Source organism: Aptenodytes patagonicus, chromosome 3 (genome assembly GCF_965638725.1).
Source record: "Aptenodytes patagonicus chromosome 3, bAptPat1.pri.cur, whole genome shotgun sequence".
Classification (NCBI taxonomy): Eukaryota; Metazoa; Chordata; class Aves; order Sphenisciformes; family Spheniscidae; genus Aptenodytes; species Aptenodytes patagonicus.
The window spans coordinates 97,799,932-97,813,160 of NC_134951.1; the positions used below are offsets into that span (position 1 = coordinate 97,799,932).

General features: G+C 38.4%; 1 protein-coding gene across 1 annotated transcript in view; it reads right to left on the minus strand.

Moving 5' to 3' along the window:
- The window catches only part of KIF6 (kinesin family member 6), a 179,891-nt gene that overhangs the window by 26,321 nt on the left and 140,341 nt on the right, over nucleotides 1-13,229 (minus strand). Inside the window, exon 16 of the mRNA XM_076335557.1 lies at nucleotides 4,950-5,000. Within this exon, the coding sequence (XP_076191672.1) occupies nucleotides 4,950-5,000 (51 nt within the window). The remainder of the gene's footprint in view (nucleotides 1-4,949; nucleotides 5,001-13,229) is intronic.

The following is a 13,229-nucleotide window of genomic DNA, read 5'->3' on the forward strand; positions in this document are numbered from 1 at the left end:
ATCTCAGTTACAAGATGTAAAGCAGCGAAAGAAACTGAGCTCATTTTATTTAAATATGGATTTATTTAAATAAAAGATTAACTCTGATGTAAACCAGCAGTTTGGAAGTGCTATGTGCTTTCCATTCACACAGATCACAGCAGATAAGTTCAAGACAGTTATTAACTATTAGCCTAATTAATGTTATATATGTCTGTAGGATGCTGCTATGGTTGCCGAGAGAACTATTACACACTTCCTAAACATACCTTATATCCTCACCAGATAAAAAACATGGTGGCCCAGCCTTTCTAGTGGCATGGGCTGTATTGAAAGTGTTCAAGGTCAGGTTGGACAGGGTTTTCAGCAACCTGATCTAGCGAAAGAAGTCCCTGCACATGGCAGGCGTGTTGGACTAAATGATCTTTAAAGGTCCCTTCCAACCCAAACCATTCTGTGATTCTATGATATCTCACTCTGGACAAGTGGGAGCTGCAGTTCCCAGTTCTGCCTCTCCAGATATGCAGAAATGCGTCAGACAACATATTTGCATCCCATCAGGTATAGGATATATGGTAGTGGCAGCTTCTCGGAGCACCACAAACTAGTGGTGGTGCTATTGGAGGAATAGTTTCTTTGAAATTCTTTCCTAGCACTGGCTGGATCATTCCTGCAGTAGTACCCTGATGCATTATACAGCACTGTCTGTCCCTGCTTTATTCTGGTACTGATCACGCTGTTCTTTCACTTCTAATCAAGGAAAGGTGAGGAAGCACAATGAAACTCACTATAAAGAAACACAGCAGGGTAGGAACAAGGGCATAAAGTGATACTAGTATCTTTAGAACAGGTATGTAACTTTGAAAATGTAGGAAAAGATGACTTAGACAGAGCTATAGAGAGAACAAAGATAAGGAGAAAGCTCTCTGGTTTTGCTTAAAAAAAATGTGTGTTACAAATCCAAATATAAAAATAACAGATGCCAAAATCCTTGCTCTCAGGCATTTGCCTCTCTAAACCAAATGCTGGTCTGCATTTTTGGGGATTCAAATGTATCTGTTATTTCTGACTCACCTAGTCATTTTGTTTTTCGTGAGGAATGGGCTTTTTCAAAGGAAGTTTGCTCAAAAAAGAACTTGGGAACAGCTCTTTGAATAACAGCAGAAATATAAAATCTTATTTCTAAAAGCCAAGTTACGAAACCTGGGAAAACAAGGTTTTTTTTAATAAAATGTTGATAAAACCGGGCCTTAATGCTGAAATCCTTACAAAGGATGCAGATTCATTACAAAGACCTATATTTGCCATCTTTACCCATGTTAGATTGTACCTATTTTTTTTTTCTTTTCAAATAGCTCTACAGAGACAATGCAGTTGGACAGAAAGAGAGAGATTAATCTGGTCCCAACAATGGTCCCTAGAAGCAGAAAGGTTTTGCCATCCCTTGATGTTTTCAGGAGAATCCCAAAAGAACTGATAGGTTGCTACTAGCCCAGATTTCAAAACTTACATAAAAAGAGAAGAGAAGCTCATGGAGAACAAGATGAATAAGAAAAACACTTGAAATGGAAAGCTGCAAAACTGCATTTCAGCTGAACTGATAAAGTAACTGCAATTATCGATAACGAGGAGCATGCTGTGCTGAAGATGCTGCATCACTGGCCGCAGACTCTACCATTCACGTTAATTTAGAAAACATGTTTCATACTGCACATAATGAATGACTCCTCTGTGTATGAAGCATTGTCAGGATTTGTTTGAAGCTAACTGAACAGCCTGGGGGACTTGTAAACGTTTCTGCTGATATGGACAGATCAGCCAGGAGTATGTTCAAGGGTCCTCCCTAACTTCCAGAGCTGACCCAACAGAGGCCTCTACTCGAGATGTAGTTGAATAGGTGAAACTGTGTTAGTCTCAGTTCAGTTGCTTCTGTTATGGAAAGTTATTATACAAAACAAGCCTTTGCTAGCATGACTGCATCCCCATAGAAGTATCTTCCCATTACAATATGTCATATGATTTCCTATGTCATCAGGCAGGTCCAGCTTAGGATTCAGTCTTCCCCCAGTGCTGGTGAATATTATTACATAGCCTGATTGTCTGTTTGTAATCATGTTCTATCAATGCAAAATGGGAATAGGATAATGAAGAATCAGGTCCTGTATTTTACCAAAACGCTAGTTTAGAGCATCTTAAGATAATGCTTCATTGGAATCATATAAAATATGTATTTTCCTCCTACAACATTTCAAACCCCAGGGAAAGCTTTTGTTTCCACTCTTTTCTTCCATCTTTTCCACTCAGAAGCATGCTGGTGACCCAATGTTTTTGCTCTGTCAGTATTTCAATAGTGTGCACATTATTTCATTTTAAATAGTGCCTAAAAATGCAGTTAAGCATGTTATTCTGAAAGATCTTACTGAATAAAAGAAGTTATTTGCATAATAAGGTATTCTTACAATTAATAAAATGTAGGTCACACTGAGAGTGAATCCTTGCAATTTTACACAAAGTATTCAATGTTTCTCGTTGTGTACTGAAAAACATGGAGCACTCCCTTCCCTCCAATGAAACCTCCCATCTATTTGTGTCCTTTGTTAACTCCCAGCCCATGGTGTTTTAAAAGAGATAGCTAAGAACAATGGGCTAAGTAGTGGCATTTTCCTTCAATAAGAAAGCCACATCTTAAGCATAGCCATGAGGGAAACAGGTCTACACTGTTTAAAATCCAACTAGAATAGCTTCTTAAAGAGTTTTAACCATAAAATGCTTCAAGTTAAGAAAAAAAAAAAAAGGCAGCTGGAAGATGTTATCTTGGTTCCTAATTGAAACAATGGTGTGTTTTGTTTCATGTTGGGTTTTCAACAGACTTAATTAGACTTTTTACCATGCAGTTTTCATTTAAAGATATCTTGATGACATTCTGGTCATCAAGAAGATCCTGGGAGACTTGACACCTGTTAGTCCTTGGAAGAACATTCATCCAAAAAGGCAGGCAGGCAAATAAAACTCCCCAAATCATAGAATAAATATGAAGTCAAAATATCTAGAGTATTTAAAAGAATAATGAAGGGGAAAAAAAAAGTGGAAAATACTTTGTGCGGTCCAGACTTAGTGATGATAAGCAGATAGTAGTGCTCAAAACAAAAGCCAAAAACACATGGGTTGCCTGCTATATTGTGAAATACTAGTAGAATATTTACAATGTGAATGTAGAGCTGATAAAGTCACTACTATGTCATTTCCTAAGGACACGAAAAAATTATGCTTACCTATTTTATGAAAAGCAGCTTAGATAGTTATTGAAAACAGCATTTGCAACACAATTTTCTATATAGTAAGAGATCAGTATACAAGACCAGATGTTACCATGCAGATTGAAACATACAGTCAGAATACATCACTTCATTTTTTGAAACACTGAATAAGGAATCCTCATAAACAGCATTGCTATGATTCATTTTGATGTAACTTCTTCAAGTGGCATAAAATTAGTAAATAGACAGCATTAAAACCTGGAGTGAATTGAAGAAAGAATTCCATGTTATACTGAAGATATCACCTTTAGATTGAACTTCAGATACTAGAATAGAATAGAATAGAACAGAACGGAACAGAACAGAACAGTTCAGTTGGACAGGACCTACAACAATCATCTAGTCCAGCTGCCTGACCACTTCAGGGCTGACCAAGTTAAAGCATGTTGTTAAGGGCATTGTCCAAATCCTTCCTAAATGGCATCGACCACCTCTCTAGGAATCCTGTTCCAGTGTTTGACGACCTTCTTGGTAAAGAAATGTTTCCTAATATCAAGTCTGAACCTCCCCTGATGCAGCTTTGAACCATTCCCACGTGTCCTGTCACTGGATACCAGGGAGAAGAGATCAGCACCTCCTTCACTTCCCCTTCTCATACTGATCAAAATAAACTGAGTTTGACTCCTGGGCTTTATTGACATGGTCAGCATTAATTTTCAGTGCTGATTTTTAAATAAAAATAAAAAAGGATAAAGGTATAAAATAATAACATCATCAATAGAGCTTCTGGGAGTAAAGAAAGCCCCCAAATTTTCTGTCTCTTATTAAGAGACAAATATTGTTCACTGTGTTATGTATATACGTATATCTATATACATAGAAATAAAACCATCAACTGCAATCTGGTCTGAGTTAGCTCCATCTTTTCTGTGAAGAAGGTCCATGAAGGCACATTTTGGGATTCTTTTATGGATCTAGGTGAGGGGGGCTTAAACTGTTATTGCCCCAGCATTTTTCTGTCACATTTTAGCTGAAGTTACTGTCCCAAAAGTGGAATTCTCATACGAACACTCCTAGGCTGTTTCAGTACAAAGTCAGTGGAGTCAGCTTAAAGCATCTTAAACCAAATTTGGATGACTTTACACTTATGTGAACAACTTACATAGACACTTTTAGCTTCACAGCTGTGTCAACAGAAACTGCAAGAAATAACTTCTCAACTTCTATAACTAGATGCAAAAGAAATGACCTGTATATGCCTTCAGTCCATCTTGGAATGAGGAAAATTAAAAAGGATGTCAGACAGATTGTGGTAACATGGCTAGAAACTCAGTCTCAGGACAAATCAATGTCTGTTAATGGGAATTCAAATTAGAGTCATCAGAAAGCAAAAAAAAACCCTAAAAATGAGGAGAGCTTAGATGTCTCTGTTCTTGTTTTGGTCAGCCTGAAAAGAAAGCAAGCCAATACCAAACCCCCAAACCTATAAGACTTTTGCATTATTTTTCTCACCACCCATAAAATCAGATGCCTTTTGAGCCAAGTCTCTGACAAAGTTCACAGAGTCCATGTTCTTTATGGTATGGACTATTGTAGAAATATTGTGGCAAAAACTGTCAGAAAATACAACCTGCCCCACAAGCAGATTCAGCCCTGGGAGAGAGCTTGTTGCCCCTGTCGTATCCTATTGTATATGAAATGTTTTACTTTTACCTAGAGCTGCCCTCTGAATGTGCCTCTGGTTTATTTCTCCTTTCAGATGGTCTGTAAAAAACACAAAATGCAAACAGTTAGAATTCAAAATGTCAAAAATCAATGAAGTCATTGCTTATTTCCCACCATTTGAAAACCCCTGTGCTGCTGGCCAATTTAAGGGTTTTTTTTGTGATCCACAGGATAAGTAGTTTTCTGAGCTCTCTCCTTCTCGCTACCACAAGTAAACAAGTAGGCACAATTTGGCTCTACATATCCTCAGATTTAACTTTGTCCAGTAAGAAAGACTGAAAATGAAGCTATTTACTGTCAAGCACTTTCACAGGATAATGATCTCCTGCAGCTAGATACAAAAGAAGTCCAAGTGAGGCTAGAAGACATGCAGAATTCCAAGTATTTGTTCAAACAGACTTATAGGCGCTAGCGGTGGAAATGAGATATTAGGTCATCCAGTCCACCTCTTTGCCAGTGAAGAATCGGTTCCCTACAGTCCATTTTTTCCTGTTCATCCAGCTCAGTTTTAAATATCCCATGTGCTAGAGCTTTTGCAAGTTCTACTACTCAACAGAACTCACTATGTACATGTCATTGGTCTTTGATCGAAATTTTTCTTTAATTTCATTATCTCATTATTCCTAGTTAGGCTCCCATGCTCCATATAATTCACCTTTACCCTTCTTTTATTAATTTCCTCCTTGATCTATGACACTGTTCCAGTTCACCAATTATTTCAAACGATAATTAGATTACCACATGGGAAGCCATTATTCATAGATATTAATGGAACCAATAAAGGAAAAACATAACCTTAAATGTGCAATTTCAGCAGTATATGTGTTCTGAGGGAGGATGGGATTATGTCTTTCAAGTTTTCAAATTAAAACAATTTCTAAGCAGAGACTTTTTTATAATCTTTACTAAGCTACACATCTGGATACCAGGGAAAGAAAAAAAAATCTATGCCGGATTCACTTTTTTTTCCCCAGACCTGTGATTATGTATATTATATTAGCATGCATTCAGAATTAAAAATATCCTTTTGCTTACAAGTGAAGACTTACAGAGTAAGGTAATCAGAGCAAATTAAGTTGTTAAAAGCTGCCAAATGCTTAACTGGAGAATGAAAAACCATTTAAATTCACAGGTCATGAGAATTAGACTGTTGTGGTTTAACCCGGCAGGCAGCTAAATACCACACAAATGTTCACTCACTCCCCCCTGCAATGGGATGGGGAGAGAATCAGGAAAAAGGTAAAACTTGTGGGTTGAGATAAAGACACTTTAATAGGACAGAAAAGGAAGGGAATATAATAATAATGATAAAAGAATATTCAAAACAAGTGATGCACAATGCAATTGCTCACGACCCGCTAACCGATGCCCAGACAGTTCCCGAGCAGCGGCTGCGCCCCCCCCGGCCAACTCCTTGCACTTTTTTTTGTTCAGCATGACGTCATATGGTATGGAATATCCCTTTGGCCAGTTTGGGTCAGCTGTCCTGGCTGTGTCCCCTCTCAGCTTCTTGTGCACCTCCAGCCTCCTCACTGGCAGGGCAGTATGAGAAGCTGAAAAGTCCTTGACTTAGTGTAAGCACTGCTCAGGAACAACTAAACATCAGCGTGTTATCAACATTATTCTCATCCTGAATCCAAAATACAGCACTATACCAGCTACTAGGAAGAAAATTAACTCTATCCCAGCCAACACCAACTGTTCTATGAGCACCAAAGAACCATGAAAAATTAAACTTCTTTGGGAATTATAAGAATAATTGTTAAGTATTTAGTAGCATTGTAGAATAGGTATTATATATAATACATTGCAGTATAACAGCCAAATTATGTTGTTTTGAATGTTTTTAGAAAACAAACCAAACCAAAACAAAACACGCTGCCTACTCTTGTCCATAAAACAGATATTGCAGATTCCTATTTTTCTGCACAGGAAGTTTTATTCTTTTCAATTATTTCTATTTAAACCAATGAATTCTTCTGTACTTAAAGTTATCTGTAAAATTAAGAAAAGCCTTCAGCTACTGAGAAACAGGTTAACTGAAAGAACTAACATCACCTACCCCAGCTATACCAAATAAACCCTCCATCTCAGCTGTACTAACTCTCAACCAAAAAACCCATTCAGTTAAGTAAGCTCATGACTTCCATAACTATAGACAAAATCCCCTCAATTAATAATTTTTACCCAGAAAAGCCCAGTTAAATTATCAACACTTATGCTATTTGTGCTTTGAAAACTTTATATAGCAACCCAGTTGATGTCAATATTCAGTGAAATGTGATTAAATGTACCAGTTTTTTTCCTCAGATTGCTTTTTGCTATTCTGGATATTTATACCCTTATATTCTACCATAGTGTATCACACAGGGTGATGTTACTCACTCAATATTGAGCCATGAGACAGTTATGAAACAATTTGTAGTAAACTTGAGATTCATCTCAATGGATTACCATTAACTTAGGTGCCTCAGAAAGCCATCTATACATGTATCTTCATGTAAGAGCTCAGAAACTCCCTTTCTTAAGCACTGTGAGCTGCAAAAGGCAATGCCACTGTCATTTGAAAAAAATGGTTCTAGTAGTATGCTGTTCATCAAGAATCAACTGAAAATAAAGGTGACATACGAGTTCTCTATCCTGTCAATACATGTTTTTGGTAGCATTATTTCTCTTTCTTTAACCTTGCTAGAAACAGATCAGCAGCAATCAAAATGTTTTGCATAAATTTCTATCAAGTGGCAATGAGGTCAACAGAAAAACAGCAAGCCAAACAAGTCAATGAAAGTAACATCGAACAGATAGATTACAGCTTGCAGTCAATACAAATATGTGGAAATGGAAGAATATGGGCACTGTTTTTTAAAGGATTATAGCCAAGAGGCTTGACTTCCAATTACCTAGAATTTACTCTCAGTACAGCTGGGACAGAGAGCACAGAGGCTGCAGAAGCCCTACTTTCATTGCAAGCTTTGTTAGGCCACCCAGCAGTGTGGAACTGTCCCAAATGCACCTCCTTCCCTTCATTCTAGCCTTTGTACACTTCTGCTCCATCCATGACACGGACCATGATGTTGTAAGAAATCTCATCCTTCTTCTATTTGGCAGCTTTATGAAAGAATGAGAAGTTGGAACCAGACCACCTGTAATCAGAGGGGAACCAAAGAAAACTTCTCGTTCTGCTAGAAAAATAAAAATCCAGTCTTCTCATTCTTATAGCATAAGACACTTTTTTTTTTTTTGGTGAATAGAAATAGAAAGGTGACATTTATCCAATTCACATAGTCCAAACTGCTTTTTCAGGGCAGCAAAAACTGAACTTAATTTCACAGAAAACTTCCTGAGGAGAAATTGTAATTGTATTACGGGAAAAGTAGCCCAAACAGGAATTCTGGTTCAGAGGACATGATGGTATCATGAGGCACCTGACTATAATTCCATACCAAGACTTAGCCAGATATGATTTAATCTTTCAATTTGTCTTAATCCAATTTGAAATTTGACAGTTTATTTAGATTTCCTTTGGAAAAAAACCCTGGTTTTCATGTAGAAACTCTTATTTTTGACAAAACCTTAACATTTTCTGTACATGTTTTTGATTAAAGTAATCTTGTTCTGTTTTCACTACAAATACTTGTGGGGAAGAATGAATGTTTCTGACCTGCTCTACTTTTCTGCCTCTGAGAACTTCATCACCCCAATGCAAAGCTTGAAGTTCATAAGTGACAGAAGTAGGGGATGATTCCAGTACTGTTGCCTGCACAGGCCTTCCCATATAAACAAATGGAAGATTTCAGTCTTCAGCACTGCCAGTTCTACAACCTTCATAAACACAAATATTTACTCAAATATGAAGAATCACATTCTCATAAAAAAAACCCATGTTTTCTGATTCCAACAGTGTAAAGTTGTAGACAAGGTTAGTGCTTAAATGTGGTTTGCAAAAATTGAATTTAAGACTTGGCAAACATCTCTCAACATATGGCTAATTATGTTTTCTGAAGTTTCACCAAACTAGAAGCTAAAAATAGGTCTGCAGCTGATACCAAATAATTTTTTCCAGTGGAGTCATTCTTCATTTGGAGATAACAGTCCCAATAAAATGTCAAATGCTGCAACTCCACATGTTTTGGCAAAAAAGTAGTTTTGGGGAATTTAAGAATTCACTCAGCATGCAGCCAGCTGTCACTAAGGCTGTGATAAATCTGTTGGTTTTGGCCTGTGTTTCTGGACACATGTACCATCCTGAGGTATGGAAAAGAGATGAACTGGTAACACAAAACTTCAGCTTTGTGACAGGAGACAAAAGCAAGGATGGAAATGGAGAAGACAAAATTGAATAGAGAAGTCTAATTAAGTCTGTTGTAAAGCAGAGGAAAGTATCCTATATACTGACTAAATATGACAGAATCTGTAACTTTAATAGTATGGCTGGCCTTTAATTTCTTGTCTTTGTGTTCTTCCAGACTGTTTCAAGGAGCTGAAATTATTTTCCAATTTATTACAGACAATGAATGCCTTGACAATACTGCGTATGCTTCAGGGCAATACAAAAATAAGTATGTTACAATTAAAAATATTGATTTAAAAAAGTGTTTTCATTTTGTTTGAGTCCACATTACAGGTTTTAAAGCTTCTCTTATATTTTATCAGACCTTCCATATAATACTATTATAAGGTTTCAAAGACTGCTAGCTTAAAGGATAAAAATACTGGACGAGCTAAGAGTATACATACAACCTTGACTCCCTCCCTTTGAGAATATTTGTTGTTAGTGATGTGGATAGACCTTTAACTTGATGCAGGGTCTCTTCTGACTTAATAATGGACAGGCTGGAGGCTTTGTCAACAACTTCTCATCTCTTGTTATTTTTTAATACTTTGCTATTATTTTACATTTTCCAAGCCTATGTTAAGCTTAAGAAGTCATTCCACGCAGGAGATCCTGAAACCTTCACACCTCAACTAGGATGCTGTATCTCTTTCTTTCTCCATCTTTAAATAATTTTTGGTGTTACATAAAATATCTAGCAGAACATCCTGTTACGCATCCAGGGAACCTCTGATTCCTGGAACTCTCCAGGGCATTTTGGGTCCCAAATAATGCTGTATCATCTAAGTGTTAGATCTATCTTTTTTTTCTGCTTCTCACACCGCCCCACCAGCGAGCAGGCTGGGGGTGCACAAGAATTTGGGAGGGGACACAGCTGGGGCAGCTGACCTCAACTGACCAAAGGGATATTCCACACCATATGACATCATGCTCAGCATATAAAGCTGGGGGAAGAAGAAGAAGGAAGAGGGGGACACATTCGGAGTGATGGCGTTTGTCTTCCCAAGTAACGGTTACATGTGGTGGAGCCCTGCTTTCCTGGAGATGGCTGCACACCTGCCTGCCCATGGGAAGTGGTGAATGAATTCCTTGTTTTGCTTTGCTTGTGTGTGCAGTTTTTGCTTTACCTGTTAAACTGTCTTTATCTCAACCCACGAGTTTTCTCACTTTTACCCTTCCGATTCTCTCCCCCATCTGACTAGGGGGGAGTGAGCGAGCGGCTGTGTTGTGCTTAGTTGCCAGCTGGGGTTAAACCATGACAGGAAATATGCGGGATTGTTGTTTTTAATGCAATGCCCCTACATATGTAGTTGGGCCCAGCTATCACCCAACTATGAAGACCTACTCAAGATTCTGGATCTATTAATTTGATTCATAAAGTTGCATGGATCTGCTTGAGTCAGATAAGGAGTCCTGCTGAAGGAGCACAAATTAAAGCTGTATGCTCAGCAAATAATCACTGAGATAGGCTTTTAGAGACAGAGAGGAGGGTAATCACATAACTTCCATGAGCCTTGTAGAGATATATTTTTAACTGAGCTTGAGGTCAGAGTTGTAACAGCTTACAAAGGATTTCTGAAAGTAGGAGACATTGAATCCAAATGGAGATATTAGAATGGAGTAATTTCTCAAATGGAGAATATTCAAACAGAGAGATATTGGAAATATTACCAGATGTGTTAAATAATTTTGAAAATCTGGTGCTGAAACTGTATGAGAACACAACCTATGATAAAAAGTATCTGACAAGAAAAGTCGTGGAATAAAAAACCCGATTCTGTTCTAACTCAAAATCCTACAGCAGTAAGAGCAGACAACCTCTTCAGCCTTTCTCTGACCCAGAGAAATATCTGGGGCAAACTCTGACTCTTCTTTGCAACCTTTGTCCTTCTCCGATGGCAAAAACATGTCAACCGACTCTATTAGGACAATGTGTAGGGGCAAAGTAGTCTGCATTAGTAACCTGGCTCAACACTATTTCTGATGCAAATGCTCTATTTTCCGATACATGGTTGGCCAGATCCCCACGTAATCGGACAAGTCCTAACTTTCAGAAAGCCTTCGGAGGCATCAGGAAAGAAAAAACACTACTGCAGCACTCAGAGCCTCCTGACTATAACGTACACATTGTTCAAGGTATGAAATGCAGCTCTCATCAGCATTAAAAATATATTCATGACAATACTTGAGGTAGCATACTGTAAAGTATACTCTGCTGCAGCAGATTTCTGCCTTTTGTTCACTGAAGAAACATCTGCAGTGTTTTAAGATTTTACTGGCTCTCCTTTCTCCTTTCCCATCTCCCTTCCCTCCTTCCCAGGGTTTGCTGTCAAAGGTTACTGCTCCCACAGCAGAGCAGGTAGAAGCAAATGTCGCCTGCATTCTGGCTACTCCAGCACATTTCGGCATCTCAGCACAAGCATACCGGCAATTTAGGCTGTGACACTATCATCAAGTCAACTGGAATGTCTGAAATACTAGTAAACACTTTTTGCCAACTGTGCTGGGAAGAAAGGATTGGAGACAGTAACTGCCAGCAAAGAGGTGGGGCAGACCATTGGGAGCGAGGTAGCTGATAGTATTTAGTAGAACTCATCAGGAAACTCACCCAGGAAAGACGGCAGGTTCAGAATTGGAAGCACAATCCTGACTTCCACACCAAATCCATAGCTGCAAACCACAGTCTAAACTCAGCATATGAACAAGCACACTTGGAAATATACAATTTTCTCAACATACTCTCATTCACTCTCATTCTTTGAAGTTTAAATATCACATATTCAAATGCATACCTTTTACTATGATGTAGGATACTGCACATTTTGAGATTACTATTTAAAATACCTGACTGGGGCATGTTCCCTTCCTTGCCATACTCAGCTGAGACAATCACAGTTTTTATCGACACATTTAATACCTTCAAGCATGATCAAATTTACAGACAGAAAGCTTATGAGAAAGCAGTCTCTGTCACTCATTGCTATAGGATGACACTGTATTTGACTTCACTGATTACTCTTTGAGCTACTTTATATATAGTCCTCTAAACTCTGTCCCCATTTCTATGCACTTATTTCTAACCTCCATATTAAGTCTCCTCCCCATTTCCTACATGTTCTCATTAGTTCTGGCCAGATTACATCATACTTTTTTCTCTCACAAGTTGAATACTTACACTTTCTGATTGATGGGCATTCCTGTAACTGTTCATTGTTTGGCCTGCATTTCCGCAGCACCTTTTATCCCCCATTTTTTTTCTCATAGCCTTTCATACTTTCTGGTTGGTACAGAAAAAAATGCTTTGATAGGGCTATACAGCAAAACTGTATAGAAACTGAATTTATTTTTCTGATGACAGCATTCTGGACCTCTCTCCTCCTCTAAGTACAGACTGTCATTGGCTGCATAGGCCTTAATTGTTGAGGTGTTCCCCAAGGTCCCATTCATCTAAATGAGGGAAATGCTAGCATGTACCACAGCTCCCATTCACCCAAGGGCACAGGATTCCTTTCCATAGAAAGCAGAGTATGGGAAGTAGCTAGTGCACATAAATTCCTAACAGTCCACATACACAATACTGGGATATCTAGGACAACCAACAGAAAGCACTAAGGGCTCTGGACTGCAGTTCATCTCCTTGAAACTGGAACTCAGAACCTGGATGCTTTCTGAATTTAGAAACGAATGCTCAGACCTTTATTCTATCATCCCAAGGTTGGCTGTCACTACCCAGCTGGGCTTTTTTTAAGTTGAATTCAATGCTGCCCAGGCAGTTTTAGCCAAGCATGGATGTTTAGCAGCAAGCACACTCCAAGAGACTTCAGCAGAAGGACGCATCATTTCTGGATTCTCAATGAGTAGGAGATAGGCAGCTCAGTCCATAAAGTAATGCTTTCGTATGCACTAGCAAAGGCAGTTTGTTGTATTTCAGGAAT